Raw genomic sequence first — 24,373 nt, forward strand, 5'->3', positions numbered from 1 at the left:
TAAACATTCAGCAACTCATGCCTGTTCTCTTGTTTTAGATGTTAAATCACACTTACGTTGTCCGGGAAGTCAGCCTTTAGTTCGGTGACACTGTGACACCAATACGCAGCTGTTTTCTCACTGATGAGCTCAATGTTGAGGAAGGAGCTTTGTCCAGGGCCATACAAGGGGCCAGAAGTGGTCCCCCGGATGATTCTGGGTGAGACGTTTGTCACGATGTCCTAATGAAAGAAGAAAAAACACATTGAGTCTCTGCTCTGCAAAGAAAACCTGTGATCTTGATTATATATTCATTTCCATGTGACAATATTTTACCAAGTCTCTTCTCACATTTTTCCAGATGAGGTTTGAACATACTTTAAATTGCGGTTCAGTCTATGTTATTTCCAAATGGAATGGCAGAATAAAATATTCCTTAGCTTTCGCTAACTTACTGCAGTTCTAGATTGTACAAGAAGAAAAAAATTTTTAATTAAATAATTTCATGCTAATTTAGGCTGTATATATTTTAGTTTGTTTGCAGTTTAAAAATAAAGAAATAAAACATTAAAATTCCATGTAGGTCTATGTAATCTCAGTAGCTTTAATCATTAACTCCAGTAAGAATTAATGTTTAAAGACAAAATGTATAATTTTCTTAAAATGTTATTTAAATGCAAATCAAGTGAGAAAAACATATTACTATTACTAGCTCATTAAACTTGAAAACATATTATAATGAATTAACTGGGTCCAATTACCTGCATATATGTATACCTACATAAGATTCATATTCCTATATGGGTATATATATATTTGTCTGAATGTGAGTATATGGTCTTATATTTAATACAAAAACAGTTCCCCTTTCCAAGACTGAAATGACGTAATCAATAACTTCCTGATAAATATAAACAGTAAAATTAACTAGCTTGTTAAGTGTAATTACCAATCCCAGGCTGCTTCTAAAGGAGTAATAGCAAAGAAGAATTACATTCTTCCATTCCTTAAAACTAAAATGAAACAAAGAAGGAAAAAATGTTTCTTTTGCCAACTTCCAATTAAAATTAATTTTGAATAAAGGTCATTTAGTTAAGGATTTATCAGAATTAGTCTTTTAAGTACCCCTCCTCACCATCTTGTCACTTTTAGTGAGATAACATGAACCCCCATTAGTATATAGCAATTAAGGTCAATTTACATATTTTAATTAAGAACCACCCCATATAAAACAATTAGTGTAATAGGCATACTAACTGGATTTCATAACATTTGGACGTTTTTCCAACTAGATAGACAGGAAACCTTAATTAGCATTAATTAGTGCTGATCTGCATATGTTTGATAAGGCATACCCTTGCCACAAAAGATTATTTATTCCTGAATGTGCCAAATGCTACAGTTGCAGAGGATAAAAGGACTTTTCTTCACATTGCATGTTAATTTCTGTTAATTTACATTCACTTTTACATCCGAATTAGTATATTATAAAATAAATGGTATAAATGTTATAAAAAGCCTCCTTAAATATGTACATTTTAACTTATAGGAATCATGCCAGTTAAATTTTTACTAATTAAGCCATTCCACTTCTATTGTGTGTGTGCACAATATCACCAGCCTCGCTTTGATTTGCTGTTGAAAAACCCTGTTACACAATCATAAACGCTAACATGACAAATAGAATCACTCCAGGAGGCTCTAGCAGACAGGTCAAATTTCCATTCTGGCAAATGCTTCAATGTGTATGCAGCATCCCTGTGGGTGGCTCCATGTGTCTCTCCAGGTAGGCACTATTGTGCTGCCAGTGTTGGAAGAGGCATTTCTGGAAAATGTTTCCTTTGAATGACCCTGGTTTTCTTCTCCGTTCCAGTTTGCAGATTTCACACTCTTTTATCCCTCAGGTCCTTCCACCCAGTATTCTAATTGCTTTCTCTTGGATAAATCCAACCCAGATAACAACCTGTACCTCTACAGAGGACTTGACCAAGGAGGTGGACAGAGGGTATTCAGTTCATCAAAGGGAATCAAGAAAGATTGGAAAGGGGTCACTTTAGAGTCTAGCTAGAGTCTCTCATTTACTACGCGTCAAGAATTAAGTCCTGCATAATTGAAATGTTGCTGTGAAGATTGCCTACGAAGAGGTGATATTTGTTTTGCATAGAGATAGTTCAAATATTAAAACAATAATGAACTGTTCTTCAGAGCTAGCACAGATGAGCTAGGATTTATGATTTCAAATATGGCTTTTTCCTTTTACCTGCTATAGCCATCAATTTTGGGGGAATCTTAGAAACAAAACTATCATCTTCCTTTGAAGTAAAAACACATCTTAACCCTGCTCTTGAACTAAGATTTCATACTATTAGCACCTGTAAACCTATCCAGCGTCTCTCAGAAAACAACCTATGCCATGGTCTCATTTACTAGAAAAAAAGTAATACAAGGGAAGAGAGGGAGAGAGGGAGAGAGGGAGAGAGAGAGAAAGAGAGAGAGAGAGAGAAAGAGAGAGAGAGAGCAACAGAGACAGAGAAAGAAGGAGAAAGACAGAGACAGAGAGAAGTTTCTTACCAACCTCTGAGATATAATTTCAGAAGCTACCATAAGTCATTTATATGGCTTTTGTTAAAACAATCAAAAGGACCCTGTAGCAATTTGAATGGGAATGACCTCCATAGGCCCATGCGTTTTAATATTTGCTCCTTGGTTGGTGAAACAGTTTAGGAAGAATGGAAAGGTATGGCCTTTTCAGAGAGGTGTGCCATTAGGAGTGGCCTTTGAAGTATTCAAAGTCCACAGAAGGCACAGGCGCTCTCTCTCTCTCTCTCTCTCTCTCTCTCTCTCTCTCTCTCCCTTCCTCTTTCCCTCCCTTCCACCCTCTTTCCTTCCCTCCCTCCTCTTTCTCCATCCTTCCTTCCCTCCTTCCTTCCCTCCTTTCTTCCCTCCATCCATCCTTCCCTTCCTCCTTTCCTACTCCCCATCCTCCCTGCTGAGCCATGCCCGCTGCCATGCTGTCCACCATGTTGTTCATGGACACATCCTCTGTAACTATAAGCAAGTCCCCCAATTAAATGCTTTTTTTAAATAAATTGACTTGGTCAGGGTATTTTTTCATAACAACAGAACAGTGACTAAGACAGAACCTGTTGGAAATATTTCTTTAAATAGTAGAAACTTCAACTTCCTTAATATAAACAATGGTAAAAATTCTTTCCAATACTATAGATAGTTACTGTGTAGAATTTTTAAATTGTCTGTGACTCAATACCTTAGCAGAACTTTTTGTAAAATTTTATTTGCAAATTCAACCATTTTTGACAAAATTGACAAGATGACTAAATTAAAATAATCACCCTGTAATAGACCGGTAATAGAAACTTTATCTTAGCTTTTCCCCCCTCAAATTGAGTTGTCCTTACAATTAATTTGCCAAAAACTTTTTCCATAGGTTGTAACATTTTAGATCTTTGAAAGTGACAGACGAATGATAACAAGGATCCAATGAATTGTCCTTGGTTTCAACAGTAGGGTAATAACTTACTAATGCTGTGGACCAGGGAACACTGCGACTTGAAATTCCTTTCATAAGAGAATAATTTCCTTTAATGTTTAATAGCTAAGTTATATTGGTATTGCTTAGGGGACTTAATAGAATAATCATGGCCAGGAACGGTTAGACTAGATACAAGTTCATTCTCTATGAAAGAAATATAAATTACCATGGCCCCAATCTTCAATGCATCAACAATGTTCAGATTTTAAGAAAATAGATGTTTATGGAGGAAGAAATATTAGGAGACATCCACGCTTTATGTGCTAATGGAGCCACCATTATAAAACCAAGTGTCATTGCCCTCTTTCTATTGAGGTGATAAGAGTAGGTTTTAAACATTAGTAAGACTTGAATGCACAACATCCTGATTATATTTGTTTAAGTTCATTAACTTGACTTTCTAACCCTAAGAAACAATTATATACAAGTTTCCATGGTTACCTTGATGAATAATCACAACAATGTAAGAGTAAAAGAGAAAATTTAGTCAGAAGGGACTAGACAGAGAACTGGGGTGCAATGACATTGGATGAGAATATAAACTAAAATGTTCAGAATGAATTACAGTCCTTTCTGCCACCATAACTGGATTTTATAAACGGTGCTGAATGAAAAGAGTAGTCTCCCAAACACACACACATACACACACACACACACACACACACACACACACACACACACACACACAACATACAGGATCGTTCATGGGAGGACAACAACCACTCAATGTATTCTTCAATTACGCACACTGATATGATAAAATCGTAACCTTAAGAATGGTATATTGAAATTACAGAAGAGAAATTGCCTCACTGGGTACACAGAGGAGGAAAACAGCTAAACTGGGGAGAGAAGAGTTAGCACAGCTTTCTGAAGGTGAGATTATGCTCAACTTGCAAAGCAGCAGGAAGAGAAATTTGTTCCCTGAGCTACACAGTAATGTAATGGATGTTACAATGGTCTACAGATTCTGATAGGTCCCCTGAACACATGTTATTTAAACATAAGCTATCTTTTTCTTTTTTTCAAGAACAGGCCAGCTATATAGCTGAGGATGGCCTAGAACTAGTCCAGCTATCTCTCCCTTCCAAATGTTGGGATTATGGGTATAAGGAACAATTACCAACTTTTTCTTTCCTTTTACATTCCAAGATTCTAATGAGGGTTTTTATAAAAGTACCTTTCATTCACCTGTTATTGTCTTGGAGGCTTACTCCTGAGTAAGCGCACCCCTTCTAGTTCATTCTGAACTCTGCCTGGTTCAAATCCTCTGGCCCAAAATCCTCCAAGTTCATTGATTCAGTCTAGCTTCTATCAGCTTCTGACTGAACTGCTCTGCTTAGCCTCATACTAACTTTGAGAATTTGCTCTAACCTTCCGGCTCCTACTCACTCTCTGTCTGGTTCATTCTGTTTTCAACTGTACCTAGCTTGTTGCATTTGCAGCCTGTTTCTGTAGAATTGCCTACATAAAACTACCACACACACACACACACACACACACACACACACACACACACACATACATACACCCTCTCTCTCTCCCCACTGTGCTGTTCTCATGAGAGTTGGGTATATCCTATTTCTGACTCATTCTGCCAAATGTTTCTCTCATTCATCACTTTTCTGTCCCTCAATTAGACATCACTTTCAAATAACAAACTAACTTTCCCTTTATTGTTCAGGATTGAAGGTGTGTACTAAGGGTGTGTCTGTATTCCAGCCAGATCATACTGCAATCCAGGGCATAGCTGCATTCCAGTCAGATCACATAAACCTAGAAGGTTTTTGGATGTGATCCCTTGCCAGAGCAGCCATGTTGCTGGATTAAAATTTCTTTACATGTCTTTATTTAAGTACTTACTTTTTTTTTGGTTAAAATAGTTTAGCTATTAGAGTTAATAAATGAAAAATTAAAAAATAAAAAGCACTACAGGAAAGGCACTTTCTAATATGTGTAATCTCTAGGTATTTAGGTAACACAACACATGTCTTCTATTACAGAAGAAAAAGGATTGTAAATTAGTCTAATGGCAAATACATTATTACATAAACTCCACCAATCTGCTTAGCATGCCACCACCTGCAAGTGGGTAAAAGCACTGACCCAGTGTCAAGCACAATTCCATGTCTGTAGAAGGACTTTCTCCCACTGTTTACTTTATGAATAAATATGTCAATGTTTGATTTCCTCTAAGCATAATTATCAGAAAGAGTTCTGATGGGTTTGGGTGGCAAGACAGGTAGGATAAGAATTCCTTTTGAATAAATCATCTTTTCCATTTGAGTGTCTTGCATAAACACAGCCTTCAAACACCTGAAATAGTAAGAACACTTACAGTGTTCATCGGGAAAAATCATCTACACGGAAAACACACATAAAATAGCAGTGTTACTTTAGAAATGTTAGATAAATTATCAAAGCCGTGATGCATTTGTCATCTTCAAAATATTAATAGTAGAGGTGTGCATGGCGCAGATCTTGCACATACATCAGAACTGAACATCACAGCTCCATCATCGTGTTGATAAGGATGAAAAACAGAAGTTCGTCATTTTCCCTCAGTTGCACTGCTGTTGTGCAACGTAGCTAAGACCAGCCCTCAGGTGGACATATGAAATGAGAATAATAATAGGAGTGATCACTAATATGTAATGTATGTGACAATGACAAGAAGTTGCTTTTGTGTGTGTGAGGAAAGAAATCGATTTGAACATATTAACTATGGGAAAATGAAATATGGTCTATTTGTTTTAGGAGAAAGGAGTATGTTAAGTAATCAAAGGAAACAATCGTACCTCAGGAAAATTTTCTGTCTTCTAATTGCTTTAATTTGCATATCGCTTCTCCCTGTCTCTGTCTCTGTTTCTTTCTCACTTACTATCTCTTCTTTCTTTAGGTCTGTCATCTCCCCTGAACGAGTTTCTCTTCACTCTCCTAATTCTTTTCTTCCTCTAAAAGACATACTCTGCCACAGATCACATGGTTCTGAATTTACAGGTTACAGGGATCGCCTTCCCCTAAACATGGAACTTTTTTCCAAACCTTAACATGTAAGCTCTGAAAGAGTTAACTTGAATTCAATATTCTTCTGTTTGCTGACCCTCTCCTGCAGAGCAGATTCAATTGGTGTTCATGGAGCTGCTCAGAGAAATGGATGTGGAGAAAGTGAGGAATGAGTCAATAGTGCTAGAGGAAACTACTCATCCAGGGCTCTCTAAATTCACAACAGAGACCTGTCCTATAGACATGGGTTGAATATAAGTCATTCAGAAAACAGTTGTAAAATAAACAAAATGACTACCTAGGAAAATGTAAATTCTTAATAATATTGAGCTCACTGCGATCATCCATTTCCTATTTTTGGTAGCAAATACTTAGCAAAGTTAACACTTTAAGAGCCCTTTAGGTACTTACAGGTTTCATACTAAACTGAGAACTTGAGATTTGAATATGTTGTGTGCAGAGGTTGTTGACCCAGAATGCCTAGTCTCAAGCTTTTCTGGGCTGGATGAACAGGGTCCATATGTAAGAGATAGTGAATGATGTAGCAGGAAGGGAAAACAGAGTGAAAAGGAAACCTTTACAAGCTGACAGTGTTTCAGTGAGACAGTAATGAATAAAAAGTGATGCCATCGATTACTGATTAAATATTGGTATTTCAAACCACCAGATCTTTATGATTTCCTGGACAAATGTACTCTCAATTATAATAGAGAGTGGGCACCTTACATTATAAAAATGCTAAGAGTAAGAGTCTCATGTAGTCTTTAATCTTTTCACTAAATATATATAAACTAAATATGTAGTAAAAATGGCGATCTCTTGCTTTTTGACCTCATCTTTTGATCTGGGAAATTATTTTCATATTACAGATGTTGTGGGTTAATAAGGGAAGGAATACAGCTACAGTTGTGGTTCAGAGTTTGGTTAATATTTATTAATCAGTCAAGTTTTCAGTTTCAGAAACAGTAGAGAGAGTTTAGGTATGAGTTACTTTTACTAACGTGAGGGTAACAACTGGGGAAGGAATCGGCGATGAGACTGGGAGATTACATGGAGATGGGTAAGGTTATAGAGAGTACCTAATGACTGTTTTAATGAGTGCAAAGTTTTTCTGCAGACTTGGAGACTCCATTGTGTTTTGTCTTCTATTCAAGTTATTAATACCAGTGGCTCAGAGCAGCTGTGCGTCTGTGGAGATAAGTTTCACAAGAAACAGATGAAGTTTTTTTCAGGCCTGATATCAGATGGATTAGAATGTGATTAATCAACAGGCAGACTGATTAAATTATTGGGTTCACTGTTCAGATAAGAGGTTTTGGAGACACTCTGCCAAACTATAATTAAGTTAGAAATATCTGTTGCCCTGCTTAAAAGATGATCACGTGGTATAGTTTGAAGAAATCTTTTATGGTCCAGAAGAGCAGTTGTGAAGGTGTGAGAATGAGTCAGTTCTTATAATTATTACTTTCAATATTAGAACATATCTTCATTCATTGGAAAATATATTCCAATTTTTTTATATAAAATGTATATAAACCATCTGGTTGTATACTAGAAGCCACTACAAATGAAATGGATACTAGTCAAGCAATTGCATAAAAGAAGCAGACAAGATGGGACCATTTCAGGAACATGGTGAAGAAGATAGCAAGACAATTTCCATGAGATATAAACACTAGTTTTGTTTTGTTTGGCTTTTTGTTTGTTTGTTTTTTTAGCATACAATTTAAGTGTCAAAATATGGTAGGTTCTGAGGTATCAGGAAAAAAAAAAAACCTGAAGCAAAGTTCCTAGAACACAAAGAAGCTATGAGGTTCTGCATTCCTGCAGGTGTTATCTATCCTTATTGGTTTTTAGACTGAGTTCTGATGGCCAATGAACACGAGAATGTAGAGGAATTTTAATCCAGTAACATGGCTGCTTAGGTGAGGGATCATATCCAAAGATCTAGGTCTGTGAGATCCTGCTGCAATGTAGACATGTCCTGGATTATAGTACAATCCAGTGGACTATAGACATGCCCTTATAACACACCTTTAATCCCAAACAATGAAGGTAAGGTTAATTTGTAGAAGGAAGTAGTCATGTTTGAAAGTGACATCTATTTGAGGGGCAGACAAAGTGACAAATTAGAGAAATATTTGATAGAGTGTGTCAGAATTTGGAAAAGCCCAACTCTCATGGTAACAGCACATGAAAGACATGCTATTTAGCAGGAGAGAGAGACAGAGAGACAGTGATAAGAGAGATGAGAGGGACAGAGATAAGAGAGATGAGATAGACCGAGAGAGACATGCTGGTGGTCATGAATGATAAAGAGCCACAAGATTAGAACATATCTCCAAAGTTAATATGAGGCTAAGCAGAGCAATTCAGTCAGAAGCAGAAAGAAGCAAGATTGAGTCAGTCATCTCAGAAGATTAGACTATATGGAGGGTAACGACTTCCAGGCCTAGGCCTAGGGTAGTTATAACAGAGAAAGAACAACTCACAGCTCAGCCCAGTTTACACAGAAAAGGTATGGCTATCATCTCACCCCATTATCTGAAAGCATCATTGACAGAGAAAGCAAGAATTGACTGGCCCATATGTGGTAGTAGGTACTAATGTGGTAGTTAGCAATCTTCTTAGACAGGAGCAAAATCAATGATATTATCAACCTTCTTAGTAGAAAAGACCTTCAGTGGATTAGGTATCTATGGCAGCCTTTAAACATGTTTAGTAGCCAACAAGTTTGCCTTATAAATTTAAACCTGTTTGGATTCCAAACCTCAGTTCCCAGTCATAATATCTTTAGAGGTAAGAAATAAATTGTAATAGTTCCTGTTCAAGGGTGGCTGGAGCCTCCATAGGTCCTGGTACAAATAAAACAAAAACATTAGATCATCCTACTCATATCTGCTAGGGTAAATACATCTTTCTCTCAAACTATACTATGTCTTCACTACTAACTAGAAATGAGAGTAGAAAATTACTGACAACTAACCTTGCCTGCAATGTCATGTGTAAGATAAACTTTAACAACAACAACAACAACAACAACAACAAAACAATAATGTAAACTATAGAGATGAACACACACACACACACACACACACACACACACACACACACACAATTTGTTTAAAAAAAAGATGAAAGAAAGAGTTGAGGGGAAGTAGGACCTAGGTGATCTGGATTGTATCTCTTGCTAATTCAGTAAGAGGAAAGTTTGTGAGTTAGAACTAAAAACTGTTCTCCACACTCAGTCAGTATACCTGCCTTTCAGAAATGACTGAATTTAAAAAGTCAAAAAATAAACCACCTTGCATTTTTGCTAATAACAGAAACAAAGTCCTTTTGTCCATTCATAAAGCACATTACTCCAGGTTTCTGAAAGTGTACATAAATAAATTTTGAATGATTATAAGCACATGAAGCAAAAAACACTAAAGACACAGTTAAAAAGACAGTCTTCATGACAGACAGGAAACAATAAGACACAAAATCTGGTCTTTATAAAAATGTGTAGAGCATGTCAGATTAAACAACAAAAAATACTTGATATGCTTAAAAATAAAAGAAACAAACATACCACCAAAGGGTCAGATGCTTCAGAACTGTGAAGGCTTTTAACATTGCCAAGTAGAAATTTTAGACATAAAAAATAAATATTACTGAGGGAAAAGAATGTTAATTATTTAGAGTAAGCAATGGTGTAGGCCTAGCGTAATTAGATGGAAGGTATTAGTTAAGTTGATTTTATAATTTGGGAATGTCGTCTGAGAACACCTCTAACAAATGGGAAGAAAACATTATCAGAGGTTTCAAGATATGACATGTAAAGAAAGAAATGAAACATTTTAATTGGATTTGACTAAAGCAGATAGGAAAAAATAGAGGAATCAATATTTGAGTAGAAATTATTACATATCAAAGAGCTAGTCAGAAATACAGATTCTCAGATTCTGGGTACCAATAAAAAGCGAGAAATATCTTTGAAAAATCAGGATCTAGACACTGGGTATAAATAACCAAAAGGAAAGAGATATAAGCTGAAATCTCAAGAAAATGCTATATTCTTATTTAAAAGTATACAAGGCTAATCAACTGATCATAATTGACATGGCTGTGAATAGTAGAAATGTCACAGGTCCAGAGTCCAAATGACTTGGGCTATTTAGTCACTTCCATAGCCCACCTCTGTGTGAAACCTAACATACTTGTAGCTATGAGGCTATTAACAGGCGTCTATCAATCCAAAGGCTAAGAATGTCTTCAAATAGCACCTGGGCCTATAGCCAACACTTTACTGATTTGCTATAACTCACCTACCTGATGTTTCCATGAGTTTATTTTCAAACTGACCTACCTGTTTTATAATGCTCTTTTGCTCTTTGCCTATAAAAATTTCATTATTTTTACTATACAGAAGCATTGTACTTGGGGCAACCTGAACCCATGTTTCAATTACCTTTTACTCCCTTTGAAGGAAAGCTGTGATTTTTGTATCAGTGGAGAGTGGTGAAAGAACTCAAGTTAAAAATGATTAGCCACAAAGCAAAGCCATCTTAGTAGCCAATTTCCAGTGGAAGCCCAATAGAGAACGTTTTGTATAAAAGGGAAAGGTTAACTGAGAACTGCATAGTTTAGATAATTGTAATTCCAGTATGAGGACAAAACAAAACAAGAATATTGGTAGAGTAGAACACAATAGAGGAGATGGATGGCTCAACATTAATTTTGTTAAAGGTGTTCTTGTGTCAGTCATGTTGCTGTGATAAAACACTGCGACTTAAAGCTACTTAAGGGTCGAGGGTTTGGGGGCTTGTAATTCCAGGTTATAGCCCATAATTTCACGGAAGTCAAGGAAGGAACTCATGTTGCTGGTTACATACACATAGTCAGGAATAGAGAGAGATGAGTGAATCCTTACTGCCTACTTCCTTATATTCAGCTAGCCTCATCATACTTTTCACTGCTTAGAAATGCCTGCTTAGGGAATGGTTCCACCCAAAGTGGGCTGGGTGTCCTCTACCACATAGCAATCAAGGCACCTCTTCCCCAGTCAGGGTCATGTACAAACTTGATTCTAAATCATTTCCTAAATTGAAATTCCCATCTCACGGTGATTCTAGATTGTCACAAGTTGACATTTTAAAATAAAAGTTTACAAATGGGCAAGGTGAAAGTAAATTACACTTCAAACACAAACTGTATGAACACACAAAAGGGTACTAAAAAAAAAACTAAAAAGTCATGTTTGTGCAACCCCTCCCAAATCTTATAAAAATCAAATACTTTTTCTTCTCAAGAGATTTTTCTGGTGGATCTCTTCTCTAGGCTAGAGCACATCATCTTGCCATGACTGTTATCTTTTACTGTTAAAGTATCCCTGTTAATGAGGCTTTTCTTTGAATTTTAAAGTGAAGCATCCCTTTTCTTTATGTCTCTGCTGTGCTGTCTTTAATATAACTACACTATTCCTTTCGATTGTTCCCCATGTCTTGGTCTCAATGCCCTTTCTCCTAATAACCCTTATTTTGAAGAGTAATTATGCGTCATGCCCTTTCTCAAATCATCTACTGCAGCTCTATTTTTGTTTTCATTTATTTGTTTGATTGCCTTGATTCTCACTATGTAGCCCTGGCTACCCCAGAACCCCTCTGTAGAGGAGGCTGTGGAAGATACTGGTTCTATCTTCCTCCTGAAGGCTCAGATTAAAGACAAGCACCACCATGTCCAACTGCATTTCCACTCTTCTAACTAACAAACCTGTTTATCCTCATACCAGAGAGCCATTTTTAGAGGAGAGAAGATGAAGTACAAAGTGGAAATATTCCTGAGTCAGTGGTTTATGTGCCGCTCAAGCCCATTGCCCACACATCATCACCTCTATCAATACACGATTATGAATGCTTCAGAAAAGCTAGGCAATCTAGCCATTGACAAAAGAAGAAGGCTCTCTGATTCTAACATCTTTTCACCACTACTAATTGAGATAGTAAAAAAATGCCATTAATCTATTCGACACTAAAGACTGCATCTTGGAAGCATTTCAGAATCAGGATGTTACTGCCTGAAAACCTTGACATGAGCTGATGGGTAATCAGAAACTCGTATTAAAACTACCTTAGGCAACACACCGCTAATGTCTAACTTTCCTAAGGAATAACTCTCACTGGATTCTTAGTGATCAAAATGGGCAGATAACAAATGGGAGGGAATAAAAAATTTTAGTTTTATGAGAAATGATTCATTCGGGCATATCTGCAAAGTTTTCTAAATCTAAGTTGAGCATCTGATGAGATTTAAAAATTAAAATAAGGAAGTTTAAAGTCTTGCTTTTCCTTTTCAAAACCTAAATACCCCTACTCCATTGCATTCTCTTATACAGTAGCCTATAAAGATGCTTGTATTATAATTACAAAACACCATTTTAAAAATGTATTATGTCCTACAGCACTTAGCCTTGACAAACAATTACTGGATCACATTCAACTGAATACAAAAAGCAATCCTTATCACAAGGTTAAAATTAGCCTTGGAACAATAACTGCTTTCAAAGCTGTTCTCCACTCTAAGTTGCTCGCCTGCAGCCTCTTTTGAGGAAATGCAAACAAGTAAACTGAAGGACATTTGAAAAACTTCCTGCCCCCATCCGCTAAAGTTTTTCAATCTTTGTTTTTACCTTCCTGTAGAATAATCTTGTTAGACCTGAATGGTGACCAATGTGGCTTCATAGAGAAAGGCTTATGAGTTCAAATAAAATCAAAATGAAAATTAATAGCTAAAGAAGCAAAGAAACCTCCCAGAATCCAGGCTTTCTGACTGCATAGATAGTAGTCGTGTTTTCAATTTGGATCATTGTTTGGATAGTGTTATGAGAAAAAAACAAATCAAACACTAGCTTTGCCTTAAGGGACAGAGAGCAGAGAGCAAATGTCTTTGCTGGTTGTTTCAAACTTACTGTCCTAACACATGTAGTATCTCATCTACTCATCTTTCAAAGGTACAATATGGCAGCCAGCAAGATGGCGCAGAAGTCAGAGTGATCAGTGCCAAGCTGCAGCCTAAATGAGATTCCCAGGATCCACATATTGAGAGGAGAGAATGGATTCCTATCAGCTGTGTTATGACCTCAACATTCATACACAAGTAAATAATTTCTTAGCTATTCTTTTACGATAACGGAAAGTAAAATTATATCATTTCCCCCTTTTATTTCCTGCCCTTAAACCCTTCCATATATCCCTCCTTGCTCTCTTTTAAACTCATTGTCTCTTTATTTTTGAAAATGTTTTATTTTATTTTCAAAAATTTTATTTTATTTTTGAGGTTATATTATATGTATAAATTGTAAATTCAATATACATATAAATTGATATTATAATTAATGTATAAATACTTACATTCTTAATCTGCTTAGTATGTTATTTAGTAACTTTAAGACAGTATAAAATGTGGAATTTCTGCATTTCAGTTACCAGACAAATTAGTCATTATAACTACAATTTCTGGAAAGGTATAATTGAAATCAAAGTGAAAAGAATATGAGCAAATATAAAACCTGGAAATCTCCAAGGAATAAATGTTTGGATATAAGTTGACCTAAAAGTAAATTGGTTGTTTCTAGAGACATTATAATAAAAATCTTCCTATCACTTTGGAAAATGGTGATTAGAGACCCCTTCTCTAACTCCCTAAAGCAGATTTAGAAATCACTAAATGCTTAAAAGAAAAAAAATCACAGTGGCTAGTCTTCAGGCTGGACCACAGTCTACCTTTAAAATTTTTCAAAATAAGGAATGAATGTAGTCACTGGTCAGACATCTAGATCCTAAGATTAAACAAACAAACAAACACCACTTCCCTAAAGGTAACTTAAGTTTTCATAGTGCTCTATAGTTATCATTACCTTCCTTTGTAATGAGGGATCACTTTCTATGGGTGGCCATTGAGTTGCTTGGAAATAGATGGTGGACTCACACAACCAAAGCAACATGGCGGAGTGGATACACCCTCCTGATGGCCCACACTGTACTTGGGCATATTAGAGGTTCTGGGATAACCAGTACTCAGTCTGCAAGCACAATGGGTAATCTATCTCCTTACAAAGTCAGTGGTCTCTGAAATGTTTTATATATCACCTATGACTATTCTGCATGACCCTAGTATATTTGCAATGGGTCTATTTGCACATTTCAGGCTTACCTGCAACTCAGGAAGTAAGGATGTTTCTGCCAAGTGAAAGTTAAGACTTAAGGCACAGTAAACTATGTTAGCAAGCTCATGTTTCTGAGCTATTCTAATAGGTCTGTGGCCTCTAAACGTTTGATGATATAGCCAGTCAATGAAATCAAACTATTATCAAACTATTAACATGTATCTCCACTAAAAAATTCACAATATAAGAAACCGAGAGAGAGAGAGAGAGAGAGAGAGAGAGAGAGAGAGAGAGAGAGAGAGAGAGAGAGAAGAGAAGAGAACACTGGAAAGGAGAATACTGGAAAAGATGCTGAGTGCAGAAGGAAGAGTGATATATCAAGACACGCTAAGAATCTCCTCCACAAAGGGTAAGAGCAGAGGTCAACAGAGACCTCATGTCAAAGGTCAGATACACATTTTAGGATTACTGGCAACATGGTCCTATCATAGTCATTCAGCTCCCCACAAGCCATGGAAACACTCACAGACAGAAACACCAAGATCTGACAATGACCATGGTGATGCTTCAATAAGAGCTTTGTATGTACAATAACATTACAATTTCATATTTGTTTATATGCACTTTGACTGTTGTCTTGTTACTTTGTATGTAAATGGCCACAGTGGATCATGAAAGCTTAGGAATGTATAAATTATTCTTGATATATTATCTGTATGAAAATGTTCAAGAGGCTGGAACTGGCCAATGGACTAATTTGTCTAACTCTTGTCCTAAATATGAAAGAAAATTAAAAAGGAAAGCCAAGGGGTTGAGGGTTGGAAAGAAAGAATTAAAACAGCATTTTTATTTTCCTACTAACTTACATGATTGGAAAATGAATTAGTTATTTAAATAAAGTTCTGTTTCTTAATATTACTGGAAAGAAACCTTGGATAGTTTGATAATGGGTGGTAGGGATTGGAGAGATGGCTCAGAGGTTAAGAACACTAGCTGTTCTTTTGAATGATCTGGGGTTTGATTCCCAGTACCCACATGGTGATCCAAAACCATCTTTAACCCTACTTTCAGGAGATGAGATGCTGCTCTCTTTGGCACTGTGGGAGCACCAGGCAGACACATGTTGTATAAACATATATGCAGGTCAAAGAGACGTGTATATAGAATAGCAATTAATTTAAAACAGCAGTAAGAAAAATGTTTCATACATCAACAATGGATACCAAAAATAAATTTGAGGAAAAAAACTGAAAAATATTCTTTAATAATTACTGAGGCATTTAACAATTTGGAAATAGGTAACTCCAAACTTTGGAGGCAGGTAAATTTATATGGTCATCTATATAGTTATCAATAATGCTCATCAGGAACTGCTTCTTCAAGATGGTAGATAGTAGATATACTGTAGGATAACCTTTTAGTACATAAACATTATTAGAACTTCAGAGGTGCTATTTGTAAATTAGACAGGAGTACATAGAATTATTTTCAAAGTTAGGTGAGGGTTATACAAACAGTACAGATCTCCAGAAACCTCTTACCTGACAAATCAAAATTCAATAAAATCCTCATTGTTCTGGTTACCAAAAGCTAGAGGATGAGTAATTTATATACTGTAGGCTTACAGAAATATGGTGTTTCTACTAAAATAATCCTAATGTAAAATAAAATTGAAAAAAGAACAGCCAGATTGAATATATATATATATATATATACACACACATATATATACATATATATATATATACATATATTGCTATGTCTCAGAAACTTTTTTGGTACTGGTGGATATTTTTAATGTGTAATATTATTGCTGAGTTTTCTGGTAGCAAAAATAAAATAATAGTCATTTCTCAGCCACTGCTTAATATAAGCTATAGAAAAGAGAATGCTGAAGTTAATTTATTAGCATATTGATACATTTTGTTCCCTTAATGAAATTAAATTATACTAAAGACTCACAAAGTAGAATGTAGATACTAACCGAAGCACCATGTTATGAGCTTATAATTGGGTTACGATGGTTTGGATCAATTTTTAATGGGAATAATCTCAAAGTAATTCTATTTCTTTTCTACAATGGTTTCAAATCTAATATATAGAGAAATGTGGAAAATCACAGATACCTTAGCCATAGTAAGCAAGATATCTGATGCTTTCTTAGAGAACACTGAGAATATGGGGTAGCATAAATTACTCAAATTATTGATTTTTCTCATGAAAATGGGTTTCTAGTATTACTTAAGAATATTTAGCCATTTCTTAAATCATGCTCATTATTTTCCAAAAGTAATAGATAACATGGGAATTTGAATACAGGCATAAGAGAACCCTATTTATTAAATTTGCTGATGCCGTTGCAAGTAATTGGAAGGTGTGCCAGGATATTCAGAGCCCGGAGAGAGAGATGCAGGTTCAAGTTGATTATACCAAACTCGCTTCATCAATCTCCCATGTAGTTTTGTAACCATTTTATGTTCAAGTAACTTCAAGAGGCATGATGATGTATTAGGTTGAGAAAGAATGAAGTCAGCTTACCTAGAGTCAGATACTGATTCATTGATTATTAGAGTAGCTTTGCCTTCCAAGCAAGTAAAAACATGTTTCATCTCCTTACTGTTAAATTGAGTAAGAAGTAACTTCAAAGAGTGATCATTGTAAACATTAAAGAACAAGAGACGTATGCCAAGCGATATGCAAATTAGATTGTTTCAAGACACTACAACTATTTACGATGATTCAGTTTTCCAATTACCTACATGCCATCGCTTATGATTTACACAATTTAATATTGATACATAGTTTATCTTTGGTGAATTTGATGCTGAGTGTCAGAAAAGTTGCACATGATTCTGAGTAAGATGGGGTTGGTATCAAGCACACTGTGTGTGTGTGTGTGTGTGTGTGTGTGTGTGTGTGTGTGTGTGTGTGTCTAGGAACAGAGCATTAGATGTCAGATAATCAATGACACCAATGATGCTTCTCCCAAAAGCTTCAAAACCAAAGGTATCTATTTTCTAGATGTTTTATAGGACTCCATAAGGGACATTATACATGCAAAGATAATTGTTTCAGAAAAAGAATGCAAAGAAAGGATGCTGGCAAACAAGCCCCACCCTGCAGCCCAGGATGCATATCAATAGGCTTGATGTAGAGCCCATAAATGGAAAGATGCAAACAAGACAATCAACAGGTTTAATGAAGAAACGACAAAGAAAAGGATTTAAATAAGACCCAGCAATGGACTGACAGTATAATATGAAACAGACACTTATATTTTGGTTCTAAAACTTCAATGCATAAACATAAGGCACAGGCAGTAGTTTACCAGCTAAAAAGCATCACAAAATACTATGGAAATTCTCTTTCAAAATAGATGAAGGGGAAAGAAGGTAGTACACGAATAATCTTAATGATTCCAGTCATAGCAAACTAGTGAAAGAGAGGAAGAAGAAATGGTTGCCTCACTCATTTCAGAACCTTTCGGCACCCTGCCTTCAGTTTGGGTCAGAGTAGCAGACCATCAATGGGAAATGAGTAAAAGTATATTTAGAGACTTCATTTCAAGCCAGATAAGGAACAGTTAAAAGAAATAAGCTTATGTAGCATAGATATAACAAAGGAAGGTTTCTTCAGACTAATCTGAATGGAAATCAACAAAAAGGGGACTTTATGGTTTTTCTCAATCATGTTAAAATGGCACAAAATTGGAAACTACAGAAAAGCATTAAATAGAACTTTCTGAAGCACAACAGTGTTTAAAGAGATGATTGTCTCAAAAAACAAAACAAACAAACAAAAAAAACCAACAACAACAACAACAACAAAAAACCTCTTTCTACCTAAAGCATTCAAGACTAATTAGTTGACACCTACTGCAGTATGTTTTAACAGTCCCTTTCTGAGAATTGCCTTCTTTCATCTATTTGGTCCCCCTACACCAAAACAAATCAACAAACAAAACCCTACTTTTGATTGGTTAGAAGAAATAACCTCCAAAAGAGTCTAAGGTCATTTGGTTGCTTTAAAAGCATTTGCACACATGGTGTCATTCACCCTCAGTGTCTTAGTCAATGTTCTATTGCTTTGACAGAACACCATGGCAAAGGGAGCTCATAAAAATGAATTTAGTTGGGGACCTTCCTATTCCAGAGGAGTCCATGATCATCATAGGGAGAAGCATAGTCACAGGCAGATATGAAGGCCTGGCACTGGAGCAGTGGTTGTGGGCTTATATGAACCATATCCAGCAGGCTCATATGTGCTGGGATTATAGGTATTCAACAGCACAGCAACCAAGCACATGATTCTAAATTTGCTTACACTTTCTTACGAAAGCTCTCTTCTGCTCTGGATGCCAGGGTCATCTCTTTCTGTTTTGTTATTGTTGTTTGCTTGCCATCATTATGTCAATTCTTGCAACAAAACCCAGATGGATATAGTTATAGGAGGAAACACTAACTGACAGCAAGATAGTGAGATAAACAGATGAGAGGCAGTGTTTCTGAAGATACCTTTTCAACTAATATGTTTTTGTGTGATATATAATTTTTTTTAAAATATCTGTTTTTAATGAAGGATTTGTTGATGTAATTGCAAGAGTCAAACCATTCCCTCAACTGTGTTAAACCACATAGCCTTTAAAATGAGAAGAAATAAGCTGTTACCTAATTCATTTTCTGTTCTTTCCATTGGTTGATTTTTTTAGCACTGCTGAGATGTAATTGAGAAGTAAAGTTTGCAACTTTTTAAAAGGATAAAACATAATAATTGATACATGTATTTATTTTGCATGATTACTAACACAATTTATTTCCCATGCCAACCATTTATGTGTGTTTGTGCATTTGTGTGTGTGTGTGTGTGTGTGAGTGTGTAATAACAAGACTTAAGATTTATTTCCTTAGCCAATATCAACAATGCAATGTGGTCTTACTGATGATAGTTACTATTCTGTACATTAGATGCCAAGAACTTATTCATCTTACAATTGAAATCGTATGCCCTGTCCCTAACATCTCCTCCTTAGGTTTGTTCTCTTCAACTCCCAGAATCCAGCAACCGATATTTTATTCTTTCATTTTTGATTACGCTGTTTTAGATAGTACACAGAGGTGCGATCTAGCAGTATGCAGGATTTATCTTTCTGTTTTTAGCCTTTTTCTTTAGCATATGTCCTCCAGGTTGAGCATGTTAAGAGATGACAGAAATGGCAAAAGCTCTTTCTGTTGTGTGGCTGAATAATATTTACATACTCATTCATGCACACACACACACACACACACACACACACAAAATTTCTGTTTTTCATCAATACATCCTTAGGTTCTTTTTCTGGCCTCCAGCAAATTATACTCAATCAATAAATCAGGTGAGGTGAGTAGAGGTGTGTATATCTTATCATGAGGACAAAGGATCTTAATAGTAACTTGCAATGGAAACATATAAATACACCAATTGGAACATCGCCAATTAGGGAAATGGCAATTAAGACCAGGAAAAGTATTCACCTTAGGATTGCTACGACTAACAAGACAGGAGTAAGGAAATGTAAAGAAAGGAAGAAGAAAAGAGTCACTGCCTACAGGAATGCAGATTGTCACAAGCACTCAGGAACTCCATAAGCATTTCGTGGAGTTTCCCTGAAAAATTAAATATTGTCCACCACATGATGCCACAAAGGTACTTCTGATTGTATATTCAAAGAGAATGAAATCATTATCTGAATTTTGAGCAGATGTTAGATATTGATGAAATGTCAACAAAATGACATAGTTCATGTGCATAATGAAATGTTCTACTAATGAACAAAGCAACTCAGGCGGAAAGAACAGAAATGTAATCTGTTTGTATTTTAAGATAAACACGTACATTAGCACAATGAACTGCAAATGCCAATATGGTCTAATTATACATGAAATATATGAAACATAACAAAGATATATTTTAAATTCCGCCTACATCAGTTATGTCAGACATATTCACAACTGAAATTTCTAGAGAGTTTAGACATGTAGAATTCTTTGGTTACAGAGATCACATTTATAATGAATTGTGCTTAAAATAAACAGGATTAATGTTAGGCCTAACAATTTTATATTACATAAATATTACATATTTATAATCCACTCATTCATTAAATTAGAGACTAATTTTCTTATACCGAAAACTATATATTAGGATTATTAAATGCAAAGTGCAGATCAAACATATGATACTTCTTATTCATATTTAGAGACATAGAGAGCAATGTGGACATATACATTAACCAACTTTGCATTCTGAATATCTTAATTTCTATTGGCTTTGAATTATGTATCTTTGAGATCCTTTCTTTGTTCTTAAGTGAGTGCAAGACAAAAGAATAACAAGCACTATCCATTCATCAACGGAGCTAATTTGAAGTAGATTATTTAATCCTCTGCCAGAGTAAGAAGTAACACTAGTTTCTGGTATTCAGGGATTTTTAAAATAATTTCAAATGTTGCTGCTCAATTTGTATTAGAATTTTATTTTGTGCATGATTATGCTTGCTATTCTCGCACCTGCACCTACTGTAGAAAATACCGACTCCACTCCAGAATTAAGGCTATTTCTATGTGACTCTTAGTCGTCTGGGGGGATAGCCATATTTGGTGTAAGAATTTCTTATGAACAACGCAATCCCAACACAATGAGTAGGCTAATGTTCACAGCCCGGGACCGTGTTACCAAAGAAGCTTTGCCCCATTGATCTGTTGTACTTGGAGTGGAGGAGTGGAAAATCTTTTTGAATTATCCTCATAAAAAGCTGTAGGTCTCTCTGGGGAAGGGCTGGAAAGAAAGGGTAACAGTAAAACTCAGGTATTTTATCAAGGTCCTTACTCTGGGAAACCTGGCTCTCCTTGCATTCAAGGAGATCTGGGTCTGCATATTACCTCATGTCTGGAAACTGGTCCATTGGCCAAGGCTCACTTTATCCATCATCCATTGTAGCCTTTTTTTTCATTTGTTTGAGAATTTTCCCACTTGTACAGATCAAACAAAAATGACATAGGATGTCTATCTACTTTGTGCCTGGAAACACCATAATATCCAGCACCAAAGGATCATGTGAATCATGCTAAAATAAAAATCACCTCGCCTGTGCTGATCATTGTGGGTCTGAGCATTAAAGACATTGCTTTGGCTATGCTTCCCATTACTACAACTACGACCACCTTGTCTTTGGTCATCCAGTGTTGCTGCCTGGCCCCTGTTATTATGAGGCCCAGCTGTCCCCTTGAATATAATTCATCCAACTGAGAAGGAGCACATGCAACAATAAATTCAGGATAAGAAAAAGGGCAGTAACAAAGTTCTTCAAATGTGCCAGTGCCTCTCGCACCTTTGCATCTTACTAGTGACATAATAATAATAAATAATAACAATGAATTATATATTATATATTTATAAATAATAATATGAAAATAATAAATTCAGAATCTCTATTCAGTGGGACCCTATCAATAAACTCAGCCTGATCCAGATTTATGTTCCTTCCACCATTATCCCGTATCCTTTCGATCCATTTCCATATCCATTGCCCAAGCTTCTGTTTGAATAATTAGTAAGTCTTCAAGCTCTTTAGTAGTGTAGTACACCTCCTCGTGGACTATACTTTCTATCTCCCTAGTAGATCCTGTTTAGCATGTAATCTGGTTACAGGTCTAGAGGCAACTACTAGTGGGCCCTGAAGGACGTCAGTACAGTCTTGCTTGGCACCCCCTTCAAAGAAAGTCATTGCTGATTTAGCAGACCATGAAGCATTGCTTTTTCTGATAAAAGGTGGAAATGGTAATATTTGGGGGTAGACGTGGAGATTATGCCTTCTGTAGAGGATGGAGAGACTAGTTCTTCAGGTAAGAAAAAGAGAAAGAGAGAGAGCATCTGAGGGCTCAGAGTTCTCAACGTTAGTAAAATCCTCTCACACATCCCTATGGCCAGTGGCAGGATTCCATTCTTTACCGATAAATGATTTTACCTTAACAGCAGACAACCTCTGATCCTGGGACTTGTATTTCCTTTGTAAATGTGCCAATCTTATAATGAGGACTTCAGTTTGATCCTGCACACCTTGGACTCTTTGGTTATTAGAAAGAAGCATCTGTTTCAGGGCATTTAGAACCTTAGAGTGTTTATTCACATGTGGTCCAGTCATTTTTATCACTGAATTCATTGTTGTCCCATACTGTTTCTGAGATAGTAGAAACTGGTTAATTTTACCACGGGGTACATTCTTTTCCTTTGTTCATTTATCCAGAGATGCTTGGAGCAATCAAACATCACCGTTATTTTATTTTTCCAAAAAAAAAGTCAAAAGATTTAGAGTTACCAAATCCATTGCCTCTCACAACTGGTTAACCAGGATAACCAAATGCATTTGTCTCCTTACGTTTATAAAAATAGTTCACACCATGGGCTTTCAGTACTCACTGAAAGCTCCTCTTTGAGAGGCTTTTGTAACTGTAGGTGTTGTCAAAGTGGAAATCCTACTCCAGACACTTAAAAATATTCAACTTTTATGCTTTCATTTCACTACCTTCCTGGTACCAGCATCTGCATTGATGAGGGTTCTCTAAAAAACCCTCTCTATGTATGATTTTATTAAATTTATTAGTGGTGTGTTAAAATGGCCCAAAGGCTGTGGTCTACCTAGTCCAACAATGGCTGTTCATAATGGAAGTTCTAAGTATCCAGTAATTTCAATCCACAAAGCTGGATATCTCAGCTGGCCTTCAGTATATTCTAGAATTCTGAAGAAGTAGGTTCTGATGCCAGGGAAAGAATTGGCTCGTCACCAGGAGAGAGGACAAGCAGGCAAAGAGCAAGCTTACTTCTTCCATGTCTGTTAAATAGTCCATTAACAGAAGGTGTGCCAATATTTAACGTATATTATCCCACCTACAATATATAGATTAATTCCCACTTCAAATGATCTAATTAAGAAAAAAATCCACTCACAGGTGTATCTAATTACTTGGTTCTTAGATAATTCCGCATGTAGTAAACTGACAATGAAGAATGGCCATTACAATGAGAGAATAATATCTAAGTAAAAAAAAAATTCCCTCATTTGGCTTACATACTATTGGCCAAGTTTGACACATGAGTTTCATTTCAAGAACATATGTAGAGGGACAGCAAGTACTCTTTCTTATAAGAAAAGTGATGATTCCCTTTCATCATAACTAATGTATATCTATGTCAGCATTCATTTCTAATAGAAAGTAAGTATTTTAAATGACCATTTCCTCCTAGGATAGTAGACTATCTCTGTTTTCCCTATATGAGCATTCACTCACAAATATAACTATATTCTCATACCTTTGTAGAAAAGGATATAAAACATTGCTAGAACATTATCTGTCATTATTGTATTGAAAATATTTTTAGAATGCTTTTACTAAAGGAGATGCTTTGCTTTATCCTGTTGGTGTGCAGAAAGAAAGATCTATTGCATTAAAAGTTATAGAGGATATATTGCATGTCAACTTGACAGCAATTGAACAAGCAAGTGCTATGTCAAGAGAGGAGGTGAATGTATATATATATATATATATATATATATATATATATATTTACTGTCAATCAGCAGACTATACAATTATTCAATGTGTGGATATACTCAGTTCTTCTCATTGCATTAAGCTGTCTTTTCTTCCTCAAAA

General features: G+C 35.9%; 1 protein-coding gene across 1 annotated transcript in view; it reads right to left on the reverse strand.

Moving 5' to 3' along the window:
- Dpyd (dihydropyrimidine dehydrogenase) overlaps positions 1-24,373 on the reverse strand; it is an 813,096-nt gene that overhangs the window by 376,810 nt on the left and 411,913 nt on the right. The window contains exon 14 of the mRNA XM_032896921.1: positions 57-221. Within this exon, the coding sequence (XP_032752812.1) occupies positions 57-221 (165 nt within the window). The remainder of the gene's footprint in view (positions 1-56; positions 222-24,373) is intronic.

This window comes from Rattus rattus, chromosome 3 (genome assembly GCF_011064425.1).
Source record: "Rattus rattus isolate New Zealand chromosome 3, Rrattus_CSIRO_v1, whole genome shotgun sequence".
Taxonomy (NCBI): Eukaryota; Metazoa; Chordata; class Mammalia; order Rodentia; family Muridae; genus Rattus; species Rattus rattus.